Source organism: Lampetra fluviatilis, chromosome 63, assembly GCF_964198595.1.
Source record: "Lampetra fluviatilis chromosome 63, kcLamFluv1.1, whole genome shotgun sequence".
Classification (NCBI taxonomy): domain Eukaryota; kingdom Metazoa; phylum Chordata; class Hyperoartia; order Petromyzontiformes; family Petromyzontidae; genus Lampetra; species Lampetra fluviatilis.
The window spans coordinates 665,191-689,106 of NC_136337.1; the positions used below are offsets into that span (position 1 = coordinate 665,191).

Below are 23,916 nucleotides of genomic sequence, written 5' to 3' on the forward strand. Positions count from 1 at the left end.
AAAATGCATAACAGCGAATTTTCTTAAGAGCAAAGAACTACTACTTTCCAACATTGCGATGTTTGGCCGATACCGGCTACCTAAACATTTCGGCGTGGGTTTCCGTAGCCTATGCAAAAGGTCTGCGGGGGCCGGGAATGGTTCAACGCCGATTTTTTTGCCGTGAGCCCCCCACCACCCAACGTGACGCTCACACGTCCGACAAGGGCGCTTACGCCCAGCGGTGCGCGCAGACGCGCTGAGCCAACGCGCCAACAGACGGAAGCTCGGAAATTGAGACGGCGAGAAATCCACGTTCAGTCCCCGCTTGGGCCCCCCACACAGCCCCCCGAGTTGGCGGCCCGTCGGACATCCTCGGGGAGCCATCTGGGAACGAATTTGCCATCGCGCATCGATGCTGCAGCGCGCGTTGTACAAAATCTCTGCGGCACGTTGTCACCGCGACGGGGCGCTGCAAGGTCCGGCACCGTGCCCGTCCGGCGCTCGCCGAGAGCTGCATCGGCTTCCGGTTTGCCGAACGGAGAGCGTCGTGACGAGGTCGCACTCGTGACGCGCAAAGGCGCTTGCCGCAAACGAGCCGCAATACCGCGGCCGATGTCGTCAAGGAGCGCAAACCATCGTCGCGCGAACTCCGGTCGTCATCCTCGCAGCAGCAGCGGCGGCGACGGCGGCGGCTTTTGGCTCGGCCGTCGAACAAAGACGGTGGTCACCGCATCGTCGCGCGACGCTTTCGGATGCGCTTCCGCGGCCGTCTGGAACGCTCTTGCTTCCCGATGTTAGGAAGCCACGGGAGCTATGCACTTCATTATCGAGATTGACAAACTTAACTTCTTGAGAACTGCTTGTTGTCGTGTTTAGTTTGTTGTCCTTCCCCCGCACCTCCGATTAGCAAAGTTGGCCGCGTACGGTGCAAAAGAAGTTCAACATAGATACAATTCAGTCGCGAGAAGTCTCGAGCCATCACTGGTGAGCAGCAGCAGCAGCTTCATCGATCACAATCTGATCCATACATGGGCCATGTACAAGCAATAATAATATTACCCGTGTAAACGGGAGAACACGTAGTCTTGAGACCAATATAATTCATCATAAAGTTTTTCGTGGGTGACAATTAGTGGCAACTTCAGCGCCACCGGCCATGCGTTGGGGCGCAAACCCACGACGCATTTACGATTTGAGTTAAAGTCGTCTCTCGCTGGCGATTACAACCGGCTTCATCAGGCGATCGCCAAAACTGTGAAGCAGTCTCCCCGTTTGTTGGTTAATGATGCGGATTTTTTGGCATAATACTACCACCATGTGGCCGAACCTAAAAAAAATTATGGATCACCAGTTACACTGTGCGCCGTGAAAGACGCAACACAGGAGATGCCCCGGCTTCCATCGTCTACGAAGCTCACGGTCTAGCCTAAATCGAGTCCACTGCACAAACCACAGCAGTAGATGCGGATGACACCTGATGCGATTTTGGTCATCCAGAACAGACCGCACAACGTATGAGGACGCAGTGCCCGATCCACCAACACGAAGGAAACATCAAAGGGATACACTCCGCGGCTCCGGACGCGGTTATCTGGCTTGATGTTAACTACCTCGCCTGGTATACAGGAGGTCGTGGGTTTGATCCCGACCCTGACGCCTGCTGTGTATGTGGAGTCTGCGTGTCTCTCTCATCATCACCACGGTGGCTAGGAAATGTTAACTACCTCGCCTGGTGTACAGGAGGTCGTGGGTTCTATATCAACCCTGACGCCTGCTGCTGTATACGTGGAGTCTGCGTGTCTCTCTCTCTCTCATCATCATCACCACGGTGGCTAGATGTTAACTACCTCGCCTGGTATACAGGATGTCGTGGGTTCGATCCCGACCCTGACACCTGCTGTATATTTGGAGTCTGCGTGTCTCTCTCATCATCACCACGGTGGCTACGAGATGTTAACTACCTCGCCTGGTATACAGGAGGTCGTGGGTTCTATCCCGACCCTGATGCCTACTGTGTATTTGGAGTCTGCGTGTCTCTCTCTCTCGTCATCATCATGATGGCTAGGAGATGTTAACTACCTCACCTGGTATACAGGAGGTCGTGGGATCAATCCCGACCTTGACGCCTGCTGCTGTATATTTGGAGTCGGCGTGTCTCTCTCCCCGTGGTCGCATGGATTTTTCTCCGGGTCCTCCGGTTTTGCCCTCCACATTTAGAATCAACACACGTTCAGAGTATTTGCCTGCAATATATTTCCATGTGATAAGTTGCTTCTCATTGGGATATCATTTGTGATCAGGTGGCTTCTGAAAAATAGCTATAAAGGGCTCAGTGGGCCTACCTGGTAAAACAAAAATAGTTTATTAATAGTTTAGAATGTGACATTTTAAATTATTGCTCTGCATCTGCATCATCAGTCGTACGAAAGAAGAAGACGACTTCTGTGGGAGGAAACTGGAGAACCTGGGGGAAACCCTTGCAGAACAGCGGGAAAGAGAGAACACACAAACTCTACACACGCGCACACAGAGAGCAGGCTCCCCTTGCGTCATGAGCCGATCCCCCCCCCACCCCCGCTTGCCGTGCAGCGCGGTGTTCTGCGACCACCTGGAACGTTCAGTTCCTCGTCAACGCGCCCAAGCACGCGCAGGGCGAAACGTCGGACGTCGTGACGAACATCGCGAACCGCGGATCGGGAGCGCCCACCCCGCCCCCCAACGCTCGGCTTGCGTCATCATCCCTTTAACAATGCGGGGCTGCGTCGGCGCTCACTAGATGGCGGCGCGATGACCAAGAGCAGGAAACGATCGGCGGGAGCCTCGGGGAAGGGCGGGGGACGGTCGCTGGGGTTGTGGTATTGGTGGCGGCCAGCGCCACGCTGCGCTGCGAACCCGGGGAGCAGGGTTCTATTCCCGTTTGCGGCCAACACCGGCGACGATTATCGGAGCCGGTCCTGGGCCTTCCCTGGCGCGGTGTGTAAATGTCACCACTGGGGAGACAAAGGCGGCCGGGCGTGGTGTTGGCCGCCTACCCCCCCACGGTGCGCCGTGCCGGCCGTCGTAGGTGCTGCTTGCTAACAGGACTTGCCCCAAGAGTCTGTTAAGGCTACACGGGGGGATCTTTGTCTTTGGGGTGGTGGGTGTGGGGGCAGTAGAGGGGCGCTCACCGCATCCGTTACAGCACTTCAAAGGGCGCTGAAAATTAGCAGCGGTTATCAAAGCACGGTGCACGCGGTGCAGCGCGCGGGCGCTATTAATCGCCACCAGCTGTCGCTGCGGGGGACGGGTCTCTTCCCCGAGCTTGCGAGGCGCACGCGCAACCAGAAAATAAAATAATTAAAGAGTCGGAAAGAGACGATGCTGAAAAGAAAACGGCCGATTTGATCCGGAGGGGGGTGTCACAATTTAACGTTTTGTTGTTGATTAGAGGCCCCCCCAGAGACACGAGTGGAACGTTTCACCCCACGCTTCTGCCGCCGCCGCCGCCGCCGCTGATGATTTTGATGATGAAGTGCTGCTGCTGCTGATGATCATGTACGGCGATCCCTTGCCAACCCGCAGGGGGTTAGGTTCCTGAAAATCCCGTTGGTCGGCACAACCGTGGTTGGCAAGACTAGAGGCTTATGGCAGATCGAGGCTCTCCGGTGGCAGTATTAGTCGCACTACTCCCGAAGCTATCGTATGGCTTACAGACTTAAACTTGGATGTGTGATTTGCACATACTTGCCGTACGCTGGAGAGAGAGAAAGGGGGGTTAGGTTCCGGAGCCGTGGTTAACACTCTCTTCGAAGGCGAACTCAGCACCCTACGCGTTCAGTAAACACGAGAAATATGTACGGTCCTGGATAACATGTACGAACAAATATACCTTTAGGGGTAACAGTGAACCAACAAACGTTGAATTACCTTTGATATTGATGGTAAAGTGCAGATAACGATGACAGTGACGATGACGATGACGATAGCGATGTCAGGTGAAAGGGGGGGGGGGTTGGTTAAAGGGATGAGGAGGGGCTGTCCCCCCTCCTCAGAACTGGCAATAGAGATGGGAGGAGAGATGCTATCGACTGTGGGGAATATCTTTGGTAGTCACCGACCGCCTCCTTTCAAATGTGTCCCTCCCCCGCAGCTGGGCATTCAGAGTTGACCGCTTCGACGGGACCCCCCCCCCCCACCCCCTTAATGTTCGCGATGGCAGCTTGCGGCATTATAATTCTTCCCACGCCGCCTCACCGCCGGCGTTGAGTCGCTCTCCCCGTGGCGGACCGCGGTCGCGCGAGAGCCGAGCGCCGCGGTCGGCATAACGGTGCACGCAGCGCCGCGCGTGGGCACACAAGAGCGCGATATGGAAAACCCGTGGTTGGCGAGGGATGGCTGTGGATATGGATGTGCTGGGGGGTGGAGGTGAGGGGTGATGGGGGATGGAGGGGAGGGTGATGGGAGTTGGAGGGGAGGGTGATGCGGGATGGAGGGGAGGGTGATGGGGGATGGAGGGGAGGGTGATGGGAGTTGGAGGGGAGGGTGATGCGGGATGGAGGGGAGGGTGATGGGGGATGGAGGGGAGGGTGATGGGAGTTGGAGGGGAGGGTGATGCGGGATGGAGGGGAGGGTGATGGGGGATGGAGGGGAGGGTGATGGGAGTTGGAGGGGAGGGTGATGGGGGATGGAGGGGAGGGTGATGGGGGATGGAGGGGAGGGTGATGGGAGTTGGAGGGGAGGGTGATGCGGGATGGAGGGGAGGGTGATGGGGGATGGAGGGGAGGGTGATGGGAGTTGGAGGGGAGGGTGATGGGGGATGGAGGGGAGGGTGATGGGAGTTGGAGGGGAGGGTGATGGGGGATGGAGGGGAGGGTGATGGGAGTTGGAGGGGAGGGTGATGGGGGATGGAGGGGAGGGTGATGGGGGATGGAGGGGAGGGTGATGGGAGTTGGAGGGGAGGGTGATGGGGGATGGAGGGGAGGGTGATGGGAGTTGGAGGGGAGGGTGATGGGGGATGGAGGGGAGGGTGATGGGGGATGGAGGGGAGGGTGATGGGGGATGGAGGGGAGGGTGATGGGAGTTGGAGGGGAGGGTGATGGGGGATGGAGGGGAGGGTGATCGGAGTTGGAGGGGAGGGTGATGGGAGTTGGAGGGGAGGGTGATGGGGGATGGAGGGGAGGGTGATGGGGGATGGAGGGGAGGGTGATGGTGGATGGAGGGGAGGGTGATGGGAGTTGGAGGGGAGGGTGATGGGAGTTGGAGGGGAGGGTGATGGGAGTTGGAGGGGAGGGTGATGGGGTAATGTGGTGCAAAATGCACCAAACCCACCCGTACTCTTAGACTGTACACAACACAGAATCCCGTACATACATGAAGTGCCCTTTGGCTTACAGGGTACACTGCAAAAAAATAAACGTTTTCATTAATTTTAGCAGCTAGCCCAGGGGCCGGTAGCCTTGCTGCCCTGTAGCCAAATGCGGCTCTTCATGGAACTGCTCCGTGACCGATATTCATTCAGGACCGCCACCGCCTCGTATTCGCCGCACAGTGGATTCGGTGAAATTTTTAAATATTTTTGTTTGCAGACCCCTAAGCCGGCCGGAGACTTTTCACGCGGGACCCGGGGCATCCTCCCCGCCGAATCAGTCCGGCCAACCGGGGTTGAACCGCGGTAGTCGTACCAGTCGTCACAACAACAACAAACAGCTGCAGCTGACCGCAGGTGGGAGACTCCGTGCTTGGCGAAGCAGCAGAGGAAGAAGAGGGGCTGCAGCACGGACTCGAGGGCGCTCAGCACCACCACCGGGGGAGGCTCGGAGCCGCACGCCATGACCACCTGCCACAAGGGAGGCACGCGCACGATGACACCCACACCCCGACCCCCCCCCCCCCCCGCGAAGCCTCAACACACCGCTGCGGACGTGCGCCATTGGCTGGCAGCGCCCGTGGAGGCCGGCACGGCGCGCGGCGGGGTGGGTGGCCGGCACCCGCGCCCCGGCCACCTTTGTCTGCCCGACGATGATGTTTTTGTACGCACCACACCGGGAGCTCATTTGAGGCCGAGTCAACTTCGGGGAGGCCCAGGACTGATTTCGATATCGGCCACTGATGTTTGGCTGCGAGCGGAAATCGAATTCGGGTCACCGGGTTTGTAGCGCACTGCACGGCTGGCTCCCCATGCACAAAACAAAGATCCCCCATATAGCCTTAACAGACTGTTGTGGCAAGTGCTATTCGCGAGCGCCTATGAAGGCCGGCACGGTACACGAGGGGGTGGGTGGCCAACACCACGCCCGGCCGCATTCGTCTCCCCAGTGGCGATGTTTAAACACTGCAGCAGGTACTCATTTCAGGCTGAGTCGACCTAGGGGAGGCCCAGGACCGGTTCAGGTAATCGTCACTGGTGTTGGCCGTGAGCGGGAATCGAACTCGGGTCGCTGCACGCTAACCGCTACACTGCCGCTCCTCCCCATGCACACACACAGTGATACACACATCGACACACAAAGTGACACACACACACACACTAGGACACACAAAGACAAAGATCCCCTGTGTAGCCAACATATACCGTTGGGGGCGATCTTGTTGCTGTGTGTAATCGCAATTAAGAGTAATTTGCAGGTCATATTTCGGCATCGGGATGTTAGTCTAATACCCGTTACATTGCGTGTGCGTGTGTTTAGCGACGCGAGGAAAGCCAAGAAATCTGTAGCAAACTCACCCATGCAGAACAGGGGGGAGGGGGAACGCACAATGCTAAAGAGAGGCGCCCGCATCAGGACTCGAACCCAGGTCCTTCTTTCCACGAGGCGGCGCGAGCGTTTGCAGACTTGGGACCGTGACGCCGGCACGCGACGCACAAAACTGCCCGCGCTCGTGTCGAATGACGTTGCGGGATCTTTCAGCATTCGAACGGCGAGTAACCGCATCACCACTACCATCACCACCACCGCAGCAGCAGCAGCCTCATAGCCATTAGATTGTATGTATGTGTGTGTTCAGTGATGGCGATTTAGTAGAGAACGGCAGTGTAGCGGTTATCGCGCTGCGCTAGGAATCCGGCGGCGATCCGAGTTCGATTCCCGCTCATGTCCAACACCGGTGACGATTAGCAGAACCGCTCCTGGGCCTCCCCTCAAATCAGTACCTGGTCCCGGCCACCCACCCCCTCGTGTGCCGTGCCGGCCTTCCTAGGTGCTCGCTAACAGCACTTGCTCCTACAGTCTGTTAAGGCTATACTGGGGGATCTTTGTCTTTATCTCGATGATGGGAGGAAGCCACAGAATCTGGAGCAAACTCATCCCGAACAAGGGGAGGGAAACAACGCACAACTCCAAAGAACGGCGCCCGCATCGGGACTCAAACCCAGGCCCTTCTTGCCACGAGGCGGCAGACTTGGGACCGCGACGCCGGCACGCGCACACAGAACGGCCCGCACTCGTGTCGAACGGTGTCACGGGATCTTTTACGACCACCCGCAGCATTCGTACGGCGAGTAAACCGCACCACTACCACAACCACCACCACCACCGCAGCAGCAGCATCATCAACCGGGGCGGCCTGCCAGATTCGCACAGCGCCGCGTCACCACCCCGGGGCCGTAAAGATGTTCTCTGATGACCTCTCCAGGAGGGGGCGGCCGCCCCCCCCACCCTACCGATCGCCGCACGAATCCGAGAGCGGAGAAAATTGAATCAATATTTTGGCTGCGAGTCCGTCGAGAGCTGGCAGGCCAAAAAACAGAGCGACGTTATTTTCCTCCAACGCCCGAAACCGGCGCGTGCGTTCGATTCGGTGGGTGGTGGAAACGATCGCGCAAGCTGTCACGAGCCAAGGTCTTAACAAGGAAATAAAAAAAAAATATAGCTTTATTTTAAATCAAAACCATTCATCCAAGCAAACCAAGGTCTTTGTTAAAAAAACTACATTTACAACATTGCATGTCAGACTCGCTGGAGACTCTAAGCACAGGTCTAGCCAAATACGTGAAATGTTCTGATATATGGACATCTGCACTAAATGATAGTTACACCCACGCAACAGATGCCAACGCCAAGTGCGGGCAGCTGACGGACACGCGACGGAGGGGTCGCAGCAATTCGCAAGCAAAAAGGAATATGTGAGACTGAAAATTGTGGCGTTGAAAGACCCACGCGGTAAGACACAAGTCACAAGTGGGGATCTGGCGAGGGGATCGGCTGTCCCCGCGGTCTGCTCTCCCATTCCTCTCACTACCACGACAGTGCAGGTACTCCTCTACCTACGAACGAGTTAGGGGGTTGCAGATGTCTGTTCGTAAGTCGATTTGTTCGTAAGTCCAAATTTATTCCCGTCGCTTTCCAAACGCATTGTACGGCGTGTGCCCTAAACAAGGGGCATGGCTTTAAAAGCTGTATAATCTCCTGTAGATGTAGATGCCGCTGGTTCTTCATGTGCTGCAGATGTAGATGCCACTGGTTCTTCACGTTCTGCAGATGTAGATGCCACTGGTTCTTCACTCTCTACAGATGTAGAAGCCACTGGTTCTTCACGTTTTGCAGATGTAGATGCCACTGGTTCTTCACGTTCTGCAGATGTAGATGCCACTGGTTCTTCACGTTCTGCAGATGTAGATGCCACTGGTTCTTCACTCTCTACAGATGTAAAGCCACTGGTTCTTCACGTTTTGCAGATGTAGATGCCACTGGTTCTTCACTCTCTACAGATGTAGATGCCACTGGTTCTTCACGTTTTGCAGATGTAGATGCCACTGGTTCTTCACTCTCTACAGATGCAGATGCCACTAGTTCTTCATGTTTTGCAGATGTAGATGCCGCTGGTTCTTCATGTGCTTCAGATGTAAATGCCACTGGTTCTTCACTCTCTACAGATTTAGATGCCACTGGTTCTTCACGTTTTGCAGATGTAGATGCCACTGGTTCTTCACTCTCTACAGATGCAAAGCCACTGGTTCTTCACGTTTTGCAGATGTAGATGCCACTGGTTCTTCACTCTCTACAGATGTAGATGCCACTGGTTCTTCACGTTTTGCAGATGTAGATGCCACTGGTTCTTCACGCTCTACAGATGCAGATGCCACTAGTTCTTCATGTTTTGCAGATGTAGATGCCGCTGGTTCTTCATGTGCTTCAGATGTAAATGCCACTGGTTCTTCACTCTCTACAGATTTAGATGCCACTGGTTCTTCACGTTTTGCAGATGTAGATGCCACTGGTTCTTCACTCTCTACAGATGTAGATGCGACTGGTTCTTCACGTTTTGCAGATATAGATGCCACTGGTTATTCACGTTTTGCACATGTAGATGCCACTGGTTCTTCACGTTCTACAGATGTAGATGCCACTGGTTATTCATGTTCTGTAAGATGTAGATGCCACTGGTTCTTCACGTTCTTCAGATGTAGATGCCACTGGTTCTTCACGTTCTTCATATGTAGATGCCACTGGTTCTTCATGTTATACAGATGTAGATGCCACTGGTTCTTCATGTTATGCAGATTCCACTGGTTCTTCATGTTATGCAGATGTAGATGCCACTGGTTCTTCATGTTATGCAGATGTAGATGCCACTGGTTCTTCAGGTTCTGCAGATGTAGATGCCACTGGTTCTTCATGTTCTACAGATGTAGATGCCACTGGTTCTTCACGTTCTGCAAATATAGATCCCATTGGTTCTTCGTGTTCTGCAGATGTCGATGCCACTGGTTCTTTACGTTCTGCAGATGTAGATGCCACTGGTTCTTCATGTTATGCAGATGTAGATGCCACTGGTTCTTCATGTTATGCAGATGTAGATGCCACTGGTTCTTCACGTTCTGCAGATGTAGATGCCACTGGTTCTTCATGTTCTGCAGTTGAAGATGCCACTGGTTCTTCATGTTCTGCAGATGTAGATGCCACTGGTTCTTCATGTTCTGTAAGATGTAGATGCCACTGGTTCTTCATGTTCTGCAGATGTAGATGCCACTGGTTCTTCATGTTCTGCAGTTGTAGATGCCACTGGTTCTTCATGTTCTGCAGATGTAGATGCCACTGGTTCTTCATGTTCTGCAGATGTAGATGCCACTGGTTCTTCATGTTCTGCAGATGTAGATGCCACTGGTTCTTCATGTGCTGCAGATGTAGATGCCACTGGTTCTTCATGTTCTGTAAGATGTAGATGCCACTGGTTCTTCACGTTCTTCAGATGTAGATGCCACTGGTTCTTCACGTTCTTCAGATGTAGATGCCACTGGTTCTTCACGTTATGCAGATGTAGATGCCACTGGTTCTTCATGTTATGCAGATGTAGATGCCACTGGTTCTTCACGTTCTGCATATGTAGATGCCACTGGTTCTTCACGTTCTTCAGATGTAGATGCCACTGGTTCTTCACGTTCTTCAGATGTAGATGCCACTGGTTCTTCATGTTATGCAGATGCCACTGGTTCTTCACTCTCTACAGATGTAGATGCCACCACCGCCATCTATTGTGCGGCGGCTGAACTTACAACTCTCGGTCCGAACAGGCAACTAGACATACGGATACGTTTGTTCGTATATCTCAAAGTCCGTAAGTCGAATGCTCGTACGTAGAGGCATCCCTATATTCATGTTCATTGCAATGGCATTGCCAGTGATGCATCGTTGTTGCAGAGAGACAGAGAGAGGAAGTAACCCCCCGCCACTACGTGAGAATAGGTAACATCAAAGTAATTGTCCTTCTCACGTGAGCAACGAGAGATTGGTGCTCCGTTCCCCGTTTACAAGCCCTGCCGAGCCAGTGGTGGAAATTCCACATTCCCATGTCGGGGAGGAGCGAGCCTGTCCACGGGACACGACCGCCATTGACCTCCCCGTAGAGCGGTGCGTTCATATCATCCGCCTCGGGAGGGAGCAAAGATGGGCCGAGTCGAACCCCAGGTGAGGATTTTGAAGTCGCCGACCTTCCCATTCGCGAGCCCGAGGGCCCGCAAGGCCTGGCACAGAGAAAGTGGTCACGGTCCGAGAAAAGAAGCGAATCGCCTCCTGCTACGCGACGTCACGGAGTAGCCAATTGACGCGGACAGCTCATCTCGGACGAACCCCGTGGACAAGTGGACTGCTCTAGGATTGAATGAAAACCACGTGCTTGGTTTCTATATATATTAAATGATCTATATAAATAAAGACCTTAATCTGGCACACAGAGATTTTTCATTTTAAAACCCCCAAATCTCGATTTTAAGTGCCACATAAACATGTTTGTGCGTGGTGCCATTAAGAAACCGTTCAAAATATAACATTGCGTTTCTTTTTGTTTGATGGAGCGTTAAACAGCACATACAAAACCATTGTTCTATCTATAATTGTTTTTGAGATATTTCTGATTGAAGGGGCGAGTTGGAAATTGCAGGGCCGCGCCTTTATCCATTGCCCGGCCTGAGTTGGCGTCGAGATGCAACGCCGTCACGGGGAGGCGATGATGACGCCGTGCGGCGTCTACGCGTTTTCAACGTGTGGATTTCTTTTTTATCGCCTGAGTTTGGGCAAAAACCCTTCGATTTTCGATACAGGGAAGGCCGTATTGAACTCGGGGAAACAATCAGCGCAGTTGTCACCGGCAACGCACTGACCGCGAGCGATTACGGCAACCTGGGCAGGTGACGGAATGGGGGTGGCAGAATTTTCTGGAGCCAATCAAAGCAAACCTTCTATCAAAGGTGTACAATGCTGAACGATGATTTGTCTATAGGTCTGTAAATAAAGCAGATTTTATTCTGGATGGGGTAGGGTGAAGTAGTGGTCACTCCTTGATTAGGGATGGGGTAGGTCTAGTATTAGTCACTAGTTGATGAGGGATGGGGTAGGCCTCTACCAGTCAGTAAGTATATTAGGGATGGGGTATGCCGAGTACTCGTCACTAGTTTATTCGAGACTGACGGGAAGAGCTGACGCACCGACGCTGCAAAGGCTAAACCGGACGTCGTTACAAATGAACAAAATCTTGAATAGGGGTCACGACCCCGATGCGCGACCTGAACTCGCGACCGCTGGCATCCTAACCCCTCCCGTCACCTTGTTGATGTCTTCCACGCAGCGGCTCAGCTCGGCTTCCTCCACCAGGGCAGCACCAGTGCCAGGCGCGGCCTCGGCCGCGGCCGCGACGGCATCTGCCACGGAGCACGGAGAGAAGGCGCAGCTTGAGAAAGGAGGAACGCGTCGGTGGTGGTTGCGGCGAGCCTCCTTCGCAAGAGATTCGGCGGCCGCTCGGTGTGCCCTCGAAAAATAACGCGGGCGGATAAACCGCGTCCTGCGCATTATTAGTATTGTTATTATTTTTGTTATAATCACTCATGCCTGTTCACCCAGGACAGAGGCCGGCAACCAAAATAACGAAACGTTCATGGCTTTCCATAATTAGATGGGGTTTTTATTTTGAGTTAGATCATGTAAATCTGGTGTCGTTAAACCCGCCACCACCCGACCGACACAGCCAATTAGCAAGGCTTGTGCCACGTAAACAAAACGTGCAAATTCGTTACTGGTTCAGCACACCGGTTTTCTGTCGGAAAGTAAACCCGCTGCAGCACTTACAATTCGAGTAGCCGTGACGTTTCGCCGGTAATTACAACCAGCGTCATCAGGCGACAGCTATACAGTTGGGGAGAAATCCTCCTACTGTTTCGATCGAACCAAAAAAAACCCTCCCATGGATAATATTGATCGCAAAAGCATCCGTGTTAAAACATTCACGCTTATCCCAACGACAGCCTACACAGGGTGTCCCGCGAATCTGGAATCACAGGAAACAAGTGAAGTAAATCTTGATTTGAAGCTTTCGTGACTGCGGGAATCCATACTCTTTGGTCCTTTCGGTAAAGTTACGTAGGAAAAAAAGTAAATAAATCACGACGTTTCTGGCGCAACACAAGCGTCCATCATCAGGTGGGAAAGCAGTATTTTATACCTATGTGACTTTACCGAAAGTTAAGTAAAACCGTTGAAAAACACAGCTCTGTGTTATTGGCACACGGTCTGGATGCAGTCCGTTAAATTCAACAGCGACTGACTCCAACAATTTCCCACGAGTAGAATTATCTGGACTCGTTCTTCCTTACTCAGAGACATCTTGGGCCTGCAGAAGCAACATCAACACGAGTTAGTTATTCTTCCCCGTGATTCCAGACGCATGGGCCACCCCGTATACTGTTATCGTCCTTTCCCCGCACCTCGGATTAGCACGGTGTGGTTACGTACGGCGTAAAAGAAATCTCAACATCGGTGTATGTATGTTGAACATATATATACACCGGTAAACTTCACTTCCATGCACGGGCTGACGTTTGCCTGATGCCAGGCGGCCATTATTTATTTGCTTGATTGAAAAACGCATTCCGGCCGCATTTAGCTACGCGCAACGATGGCATTGCCCTGTCTTGCGTTGCGAACTACATATCCCGGTTGAACCGGCAAGTCGACAGCTTCCTGGCACCAGGACATCCATCATCATCACCACCACCATGATCCGTGGGCAGAGAGCCCATAGTAAGTAAGTGTCCACTGCACATTCCGTCATTTGTTTCCACTCTCTCCTCTCTGTCTTGTAGTGCCAATATGCTCAAGTAGTGTACATCAGAGTAGTGTAGTGTACAGTAGTGTATAATAGTGTAGTGTATAGTAGTGCAGTGGATAGTAGTGTACAGTGTAATGTATCGTAGTGTTTTGTGTAGTATATAGTGTAGTGTATAGTGGTGTAGTGTATTGTGTCGTGTAGAGTGTTGTGTATAGTGTAGTGTACGGTGTAGTGTATGGTGTAGTGTATAATGTAGTGTTTAGTGTAGTGTATAGCGTACAGCGTACACTATATACTACGACTTTATATGTCTATGAAATGGACTGTGGTGGTTGCAAAGGGAGGAAGGGAGGGAGCAGAACTGTGGAATTGGAGATAATGGCCCAGGAGAAAAGTGAAGGAAGAGGAACAGTAAAAGGCAGCAGACCTCCACGTGAATGGAGAAATGGCAAAGAAGAGGAGAGACAGTGGAGAGGAGGAGGGGAAAGAGGAGGGAGACACGAGGAGTATTGGGGGGGGGGGAGCAGGGCTATGACGGACTGTGGGGTGGACGTGGAGAGGAGTGAGTGGAGAAGGGGCGGCAGGAAGGCAGCAGACTCCCCCCCGGTTCCCACACGAATGAGGAAAGATGAACGAGAAGACGTTGACTCGTCGCACAGCTGGGCAGGTGCGGCCCGTAACCCCGCGGGGGGCACCGTGCGGCGCGCCGGTTGCCCTTGGACGAATGTTGCGAGCGGCAAGTTACTCCGCTTGGACGCGGTAAACAAAAACCGCGCGCGCGGTGGCCTCGCGAAACCCCGGCCTGCTCTGCCGGGGTGAGTGACATGTGAACGGAAACTCCCGAGCGCTGGCGGTCACGATCAGAGGCTCGCTCGCCCGCGGCTCACGACGCTCGGCAACGAGGAGCAGATTGGGGGGCGCGCAAATCTTCCCGCTCCGATTTGGCGCGCGCACCCCCACCCCCCCAAACGCTCGACCCCCGCGCGAGAGCCCCCCCACCCCTCCCCCAACCTCGCAGATCTCGCGATTTCCACGCCGCCGATGTCACGCGCCACACGTCAATCGCCGGCTCGTTTTGCCGCAGCCGCGGCGTCGGCACGGCGGCAGCGAGCGGTGAAGGCGCAGCGCTGCAGCTGTCTCGCTCGAGCCACTGCTGGCAGAGAAGCATCCAGCAGACGGAGCTCGAGAAGGCCCCCCACCTTCTAGAGCCCCCCACCCTCTAGAGCCCCCCAGCCTCTAGAGAGCCCCCCATCTTCTAGCGAGGAGTGGGAAGGATTTAAGAAACTCGCACCGATGGAAATCTCGACGCCGTGACCGCTACAACCGCGGGCAGCGGCCTCCCTCCACAGTCACGCTGACGACGAAGCACGCGGCACGCTTACTTACCAAGTTCATGCACGTGTGTGTGTGTCTGTGTGTGTCTGTGTGTGTCTGTGTGTGTGTGTGTCTGTGTGTGTGTCTGTGTGTGTGTCTGTGTGTGTGTCTGTGTCCTGTACAGATGCCATATTTTCTGTCCGTCTGCTACAGCAGAGGTATAGGGAATTCCAACAAGACCTACATCTCTGCTTTATTGACCTGGTCAAGGCCTATGATACCATCAGTAGGCCTGGGCTCTGGGTTGTTCTTCGTGCTTTCGGAGTCACTGACCCTCTGCTCACGATCATTAAGGACCTTCATGATGGTGAGCGGGCCCGGGTAAAACTACGTGGCCGGGAGTCGGAGCCTTTCCCTGTATACCTTGGGGTGCGACAAGGATGTCCTCTGGCTCCCACATTATTTAACATCTATTTCAACTGCGTAGTTCGTGAAGCCTTCAATAGCTGTACCGGGGGAATTTCCATTTGGTACAGATATAATGGGAGGCTGATCGACGCCCGGGTGCGATCAAGGGATGGCTCCCTATTGGTCCACCACGTTATGTATGCCGATGATTTGGTAATAGCTGCTCATTCAGAAGAGGAGTTGGAGACGCTGCTGCTGAGACTGGAGCGTGCCACTAAGAGGTGGGACCTTACCATCAGCCCCACCAAAACTAAGCACCTGCCTGGGTATTTTGTACCATCGGACACTCCACCCCCACAACTCCCAATCGGTGATGGGGAAATTGTGGAGAGAGTGGAGTTTCCCATACCTGGGCAGTGTGCTTATGACCGGCTCCAGTTTATCAGCAGAGGTCTCACTCCGAATCAGTCGAGCGGCAATATCTTTTCATCGGTTGCGTAACGCTGTGTGGAAGCTACCTGGTCTGTCGCTCCGCACGAAGCTTCAGGTTTTCTCGGCCACGGTCATTCCCTCCCTTCTCTACGCTTGCGAAACGTGGACCCCCCTAATGGAGCATCTTCGCCGGTTGGAAACATTTAGGCTGGCCTGCCTACGATCCATACTGGGTTTAACCAGGCTGGATTGTGTGAGGAGCTCACAAATCCTTGAAAGATCTGGGCAAAGTCCCATCGGTGAGCTCCTCCAGCAGGCAAGGCTGCGTTGGCTGGGTCATGTAGCCCGCATGCCCAGCTATCGCATGCCTAAACAGCTTTTGTTCGGCCGGATCGAGGGGGCTAAACGGGCGCGGCACGGGCTAGAGAAGAGATGGAGTGATGTGGTACAGGAGGACGTGGAGCTGAGTGGACTTGCCGATGACTGGTACCAGCGGTGTCAAGATCGGCCTCAGTGGAGGAGGCTCGTGAAGGACGCTACTGGGCAGTTGGAGGCAGTCGCCCTCCAACAACAATGGAGGGCGGAGGAGCGACGCTCACAACAACGAGCGGAGCGCCGGGTGGCTAAAGCACAGCAAGTTGGTACAGTAGGGGGCACAGGTGGTGCATCAGCCAGTCATCTCGGTCAGTCGACCCGTGGCACCTGCTGGGTCTGCCCCGTGACCTCCTGCCAGCGGGCGTTCGACACTTCACGTGGCCTCAAGGTGCACTTGGCCTGGCACAAGCGTCGTGGTGACGTCACCGCCACTTAGTGGCGAATGGCGGTTGTTGTTGTCTGTGTGTGTCTGTGTGTCTGTGTGTCTGTTTGTGTCTGTGTGTTTCTGTGTGTGTGTCTGTGTGTGTGTGTCTGTGTGTGTGTCTGTGTGTGTGTCTGTGTGTGTGTCTGTGTGTGTCTGTGTGTGTGTCTGTGTGTGTGTCTGTGTGTGTGTCTGTGTGTGTCTGTGTGTGTGTCTGTGCGTGTGTGTCTGTGTGTGGGGAGCGGTGGTGTAGCGGTTAGCGCTAGGAACCCGGCGATCCGAATTCGATTCCCGCTCATGGCCAACACCGGTGACGATTAGCAGAACCACTCCTGGGCCTCCCCTCGGTCGACTCAGCCTCAAATCAGTACCCGGTGCGATGTGTAAACATCATCAATGGGGAGACAAAGGCGGCCGGGCGTGGTGCTGGCCACCCACCCACCCCCTCGTGTGCCGTGCCGGCCTTCACAGGCGCTACTCGCTCACGGCGGCACTTGCCCCAACAGCAGCCTTTTACAGGCTACGCGGGGGATCTTTGTATTTTTGTTTGTTTGTGTCCTGGCCCGAAGCTCACCGGCGCAGGTGCAGCGTGCCAACGGCGCCAGCATCGGAGACAAGAGGTAGCGGTGGGCGAGCGCCGGATGCTCCCTCGCCATGGTGACCGCCGTCGCCGTGGCGACGCGCTGAAACTGTCGGGCCGTCTGCCGGTCCTCGATGTGCAGCAGCTCCAGCACCTGTGAACGCACGTGAACGCACGTGAACGCACGCGCACAAAGATCCCCCGCATCGTCTTCACAGACGGTTGGGGCAGGTGCTGCTAGCGAGCACCTACGAAGGCCGGAACGTCACACGAGGGGGTGGGTGGCCAGCACCACGCCCGGCCACCTTCGTCTCCCCAGTGGCAATGTTTACCCACCGCGCCAGGGTACTCATTTAAGGCCGAGTCGACCTAGGGGAGGCCCGGCACCGGTTCAGATAATCGTCACTGGTGTTGGCCGTGAGAGGGAATCGAACCCGGGTCACCGGGTTCGTAGCGCAGCGGTAGTGCTGACCGCTACCCCACCGCTCCCCACATGCACGCACACACACACACAGACGCAAGCGCCACGTTGTTTAACAAGCCCGTTGCTTCAAGGTAAAAGTGGCGGGGCGGGGGGGAAGGGCGGCGGGGGATAGAGGGTTGTTGGGGGAACAGACACTGAACGTGAACACGACGACGACGACAGCGGCAACCTGAGCCGAGAAGCAATTTAAATCGGAGGGGTCAGCCGTCGCCGAAGGGCGCGGGGGAACGTGCGGCGCTGTGGGCAGCTCCACCAAGCGGCAAGGGACAAGGTGCGATTCCCGACTCGGGCGGGCGAGCCCCACGTGGGCCACTGTATGTCCCCCCACCCACCTGCCCCCCCAGAAAATCGCACTCAGATAGTAAATGTTGTAGTACAGCAACACACAGCAACACACCGGTGTGTTGCTGTACTAGTAACGAATTGGCCACGTTTTGTGCACGTGACACACAAGCTTACTAATTGGTGGCGGGTTTAACGACACGTTTATATATTTTCCATAATAGAGGTTTTTGGGGGGTTAGATCGCGTAAATATATAAAAGTGTCAGTAAAACCCGCAACCACCCGACACAGCCAACTAGTAAGGGTTGTCACGTAAACAGAACGTGGCCAATTCGTCACTAGTACAGCAGTGTGTAGTGTAGTGTGTAGTGTATAGTAGTGTAGTGTATAGTGTAGTGTATAGTAGTGTAGTGGTATAGTAGTGTATAGTGTAGTGTACAGTGTAGTGTGTAGTGTAGTATACTAGTGAAGTATAGTAAACTACGGCGGGAAACCACTTGACGGGTAGCACACTTTATTCACACTTGGGTTGTCACAATAACACGTGTTGTTACTACAGCTCACGCTACACGTTCCACCTGACACGGGTGGTAACTACAGCTCACGCTACACGTTCCACCTGACACGGGTGGTAACTACAGCTCACGCTACACGTTCCACCTGACACGGGTGGTAACTACAGCTCACGCTACACGTTCCACCCGGCTACACACACTCGGGCATTCTAGCCCCGTAGCATCCGGGGAACCTCTAGACCCACCCCAGCTTGGGTACGGATCACGACTAGGGGTCGGCACGGTTTGAACCGACTCAAACTGGTTTCAAATTGAGCAATCCAAACCAAACCAGCGACGACTGAACCAAACCAAACCAAAACCAAACCAAACTAAGCTAAACCAAACCTCTTAAGTTGGCTTGAACCAAACTAGTTTGAGCCGGTTCCACCCTGTCCGAGCCAAACCGAGTCCGTTTTCGTAGCCCCAAACCAAACCGAACCAGTTCAAACAGAGCCAAACCAAACCGATTTGGTTCGGTTCAAACCGCGGTTTGGTGGTTTGAGCCAAACCGTGCCGACCCCTAATCACGACCACTGGGTCCCGCGGCCCGGTCCTCACACGGACGTCCGGCCCCCGGGTCCCAAGGTCCCGCCTCTGAGCCACACAGGGCCCCGGTCCTTACAAGGACAGCGGGACTAGGTGTCTCAGGGCCCTATCTCTTCCTCCTCCGTCTTCCGTCTTCACTGGTCACCAACTTCTCCCCGAGCGCCCGCGCGCACCGCCTTATATAGCCCTCCGCTCCAAGGAGACGGAGCCTATGCGGACCGCGATGTGAGCACCCACCCTAGCCGACCAATCATCACGCGCTGCCCCACGATCCCTTCTCGTGTCAGCGCACATAACCAATCACCACGCGCTGCCACACGATCCATCACTGTCAGCGCGCGTCACCAACACACAGCCAATCACCATCACATAACCCATGACCCCGCGCTGACCTACGATCCCTCACCGTCAGCGCGCGTCACCAACACACAGCCAATCACCACGCGCTACCCCACGATCCGTACTACCAGCGCGTATCACCACTACACTAGTACAGCACACAGGTGTGTTGGAGAGCCAAGCCACAACATTTACAATCTGAGTACGACGTTCCGCCAGTAATTACAACCAGCTTCATCAGGCGACAGCCAGATTATGGATATTGGTCACGAAAGCCTACGTGTTAAACGTTTATATATTTACGAGATCTAACCCAGCAGAGAAAACCTCCATTACGGATGAACTCTCTCCCGATTGGCTCGCACGTCTAAGTTTGCCCGCCCCCGTGGAGGCGTGCGGGCAATTCCTCTCTTCACGAACGCTGCGCCCAAATGGTTGGCATGCCAGGCCACCGCAGTGGCTAGGAGACGTTAACTCCCTCGCACGGTATGCTGGAGGTCGTAGGTTCGATCCCGACCCTGACGTCCGCTGTATATTTGTAGTTTGCGTGTTCTCCCCATGGCCGAGTGGATTTTTCTCCGAGTCCACCGGTTTACCCCGTCGTGGCGAGCAGTTCCCAACATTGGCATTCAGTGCCTGAAATCATTGCGAGCATGGAAAAGAATATAATAGCACGTTAAAACCCCACCACCCCCACCCTGTTCTGCAGGGTGTGAGTGAGTAGAGTTTGGATGATCTCCCCCCGTTCTGCAGGGTGTGAGTGAGTAGAGTTTGTGTGATCTCCCCCTGTTCTGCAGGGTGTGAGTAGAGTTTGTGTGTTCTCCCCCTGTTCTGCAGGGTGTGAGTGAGTAGAGTTTGTGTGATCTCCCCTTGTTCTGCAGGGTGAGAGTGAGTGGAGTTTGTGTGTTCTCCCCCAGTTCTGCAGGGTGTGAGTGAGTAGAGTTTGTGTGTTCTCCCCCTGTTCTGCAATGTGTGAGTGAGTAGAGTTTGTGTGTTCTCCCCCTGTTCTGCAATGTGTGAGTGAGTAGAGTTTGTGTGTTCTCCCCCTGTTCTGCAATGTGTGAGTGAGTAGAGTTTGTGTGTTCTCCCCCTGTTCTGCAATGTGTGAGTGAGTAGAGTTTGTGTGTTCTCCCCCTGTTCTGCAGGGTGTGAGTGAGTAGAGTTTGTGTGATCTCATCCTGTTCTGCAGGGTGAGAGTGAGTAGAGTTTGTGTGATTCTCCCCCTGTTCTGCAGGGTGTGAGTGAGTAGAGTTTGTGTGTTCTCCCCCTGTTCTGCAGGGTGTGAGTGAGTAGAGTTTGTGTGTTCTCTCATTGTTCTGCAGAGTGTGAGTGAGGAGAGTGTGTGTGATTCTCCCCCTGTTCTGCAGGGTGTGAGTGAGTAGAGTTTGTGTGATCTCCCCCTGTTCTGCAGAGTGTGAGTGAGTAGAGTGTGTGAGTCTCCCCCTGTTCTGCAGGATGTGAGTGAGTAGAGTTTGTGTGATCTCCCCCTGATCTGCAGGGTGTGAGTGAGTAGAGTGTGTGAGTCTCCCCCTGTTCTGCAGGGTGTGAGTGAGTAGAGTTCGTGTGATCTCCTCCTGTTCTGCAGGGTGTGAGTGATTAGAGTTTGTGTGTTTTCCCCCTGTTCTGCAGGGTGAGTAGAGTTTGTGTGTTCTCCCCCTGTACTGCAGAGTGTGAGTGAGGAGCGTGTGTGTGATTCTCCCCCTGTTCTGCAGGGTGTGAGTGAGTAGAGTTTGTGTGATCTCCCCCTGTTCTGCAGGGTGTGAGTGAGTAGAGTTTGCGTGATCTCCCCCTGTTCTGCAGGGTGTGAGTAGAGTTTGTGATCTCCCCCTGTTCTGCATCGTGTGAGTAGAGTTTGTGTGATCTCCCCCTGTTCTGCAGGGAGTGAGTGAGTAGAATTTGTGTGATCTCCCCCCTGTTCTGCAGCGTGTGAGTGAGTAGAGTTTGTGTGATCTCCCCCTGTTCTGCAGGGTGTGAGTAGAGTTTGGATGATCTCCCCCTGTTCTGCAGGGTGAGAGTGAGTAGAGTTTGTGTGATCTCCCACTGTTCTGCAGGGTGTCATTGAGTAGAGTTTGTGTGATCTCCCCCTGTTCTGCAGGGTGTGAGTAATTAGAGTTCGTGTGATCTCCCCCTGTTCTGCAGGGTGAGAGTGAGTAGAGTTTGTGTGTTCTCCCCCTGTTCTGCAGGGTGTGAGTGAGTAGAGTTTGTGTGTTCTTCCCCTGTTCTGCAGAGGAAGAGTGAGTAGAGTTTGTGTGATCTCCCCCTGTTCTGCAGGGTGTGAGTAGAGTTTGTGTGATCTCCCCCTGTTCTGCAGGGTGTGAGTGAGTAGAATTTGTGTGATCTCCCCCTGTTCTGCAGGGTGAGGTGAGTAGAGTTTGTGTGAGCTCCCCCTGTTCTGCAGGAAGTGAGTGAGTAAAATGTGTGTGATCTCCCCCCTGTTCTGCAGCGTGTGAGTGAGTAGAGTTTGTGTGTTCTCCCCCTGTTCTGCAGGGAGTGAGTGAGTGAAGTTTGTGTGATCTCCCCCTGTTCTGCAGGGTGTGAGTGAGTAAAGTTTCCTCTGGGTTCTCGCCTTTCTGGTAAAGGGCCAAGACAACATCCCAGTCCTCAATAATTACCTGCCAATAAACTGCAGCAGCAGCATCGCAAACCGACTGTGAAAGGCAGGACCCTCCTTAAAAAAAGTCTTGAGACTCACTGAGGCTCCCCTGGGTAACTAAGCCGAAATAAATCAACAAAACCTTCCACGTGGCACGCATGGGGTATCATTCGGAACGGTAATTATCTATAATTTTAGAAAGTAAGGTTTAGGCGAGGAACACGAGCGCATGAAACCCGATGCACCACCGACATCTCGGCGCGGACTAAAGAGTCAAGTTCAAATGAGTTCGGCATTTCATGAGAAAATCTCTCTGAAGCGAGTGGGGAGTCTCTGCGCATTCACTCGGTCCGTCCGTCGTGTGCCAGCATCATGGCCATGCCATTCACTCCGTCTGTCTGTCCGTCCGCTGTGCGGGGGGGAGTCCCGCTCACTCTCCTAGCGATTGATCCAATATCAATGCCGATTATTCACCTGCGCCAGTTGGTACGAGCATTCTTCTCCGACCACTGTCTCGCTATCTCCATTGCAGCGCCTTGATTGGTTGACATGCTAAGCCCAAGCAGACAGTCACTTTACGATCAGGCTCATCATTACCCACACCTGCAAGGCGTCTTGACTAAATGTCCACCTCCGTCAATTAGCATCGGTTCCCTAAGCCCCCCAGGTACGAGCATCGCACCGCGAGCGTGAGAATCGACACGGCTTCGATTCGCCCCGTGTGTGACGTACAATGCACTTGAATCGAACTCAGGGTGGCTGGGTGGGGGGGGCATGTGTGCTAAACATTGCGCCAACCGCTCCCTGCTAATTAAGTATGAACACTTGTGCATGACGCACAAAGACACACGCACGCACGCACACACACACACGTGTTCACTCAAGCACGCGTAGCCGCAGGAACATACAAGCAACAACAAAAAAACACGGCAAAACCGATGGAAGGGTGAGCAACTCTCCTGCGACGATTTAAATTTCCGAACCGACCCAGACCATCGCAGGCCACAAGGCCCACGGTTCTTCCGTGCACTCTGCATGTGGTAATACTCAACCGTTACGAATTCACGCGCTCGCTCGCGTTCGTGCGCGCGCACACGGGAGCGCTCATTTTTACAAAACCGCCTCCCGGGCCGCCCCCCCCCCGCATCCCCGCGGCCACCGCTGGCCCACGTGCAAGCGATTCCCTTGCCCGCACTCGTTACTGGAGCTGTGTCACGACGACCCCCCTAATTGGCGGCGACAAAAAAGCTCGTTGCACCGGCGGCCTCTGACCTCCGACCCGAGAAATCGTTTGGACGAAAGTGCCGAGTGGCCGCCGCTTTATTTATTTATTTTTTAACCCCGAGACGAAGCGTTCGCTCCCATTATTTTTTTTTCGTTTTTCTCAGTAGGAAAAAAAATCCCTCGGTAGGATGGCGCTGGCGTGAACGCGTAGTCTCACCTGTGGGCACACGATGCGGTAGTGCGCCTCCGGCGAGGACGATCGGCCGCCGCAGGACGCCAGGATTCGGGCGACCGCTTCGCACTTCCGCCAGTCCGCTGCCGCCGCATCCGCACAGCCTGCCATCCCGGATGCTGCTGCGACGGCACCGAGGGCACGGTGAGCGAGCGAGCGACTCCCCCGTCGCGTAGCGACTGCCAGCGTGGCGCAAGCAACGGTCAGGTCTCCGGATCGGGCAGTGCAAAGCTGAAGTAGATCACCACCACGACCATCATCATCATCGTACTCATAATAATAATAAGTATCAAATTGCAACGCTGCGCCTCTGCCGATTTCGCTTGCCCTCGGAGAGAGTGAGAACGACTCGGAGGTGCCGGAAGGCAGCAGCCGTGCGGCGAGCCAGCGCCAAAAACTGCCCGAGCTCTGTGGTCCGCTGTACATGAAGATGCTTTCGGCCAATTAATGAGCGTTCACACGTGGGAGGAAACCAGAGCGCCCGGAGGAAAAGCGCCACACGTGTGAATGGGTGGGGGGGCGAGCAGTGAACGTCCTCTCAGTCATCTCAGCCAGTCGACCCACGGCACCTGCAGGGTCTGTCCCGTGACCTCCAGGCCAGCGGGCGTTCCACAATTCACGTGGCCTCAA

General features: G+C 54.4%; 1 protein-coding gene across 3 annotated transcripts in view; it reads right to left on the reverse strand.

Annotated features, from left to right (window-relative positions):
- Positions 1 to 23,916, reverse strand: part of TANGO6 (transport and golgi organization 6 homolog) — a 229,088-nt gene that overhangs the window by 188,483 nt on the left and 16,689 nt on the right. For 2 of the 3 annotated variants that reach the window (XM_078881921.1, XM_078881922.1), the window contains exons 7-10: positions 23,272 to 23,408; positions 17,022 to 17,181; positions 12,000 to 12,094; positions 5,679 to 5,797 (exon numbers count right to left, since the gene is read on the reverse strand). In XM_078881921.1, the coding sequence (XP_078738047.1) occupies positions 5,679 to 5,797; positions 12,000 to 12,094; positions 17,022 to 17,181; positions 23,272 to 23,408 (511 nt within the window). The remainder of the gene's footprint in view (positions 1 to 5,678; positions 5,798 to 11,999; positions 12,095 to 17,021; positions 17,182 to 23,271; positions 23,409 to 23,916) is intronic. The other variant, XM_078881923.1, reaches the window with a different exon arrangement.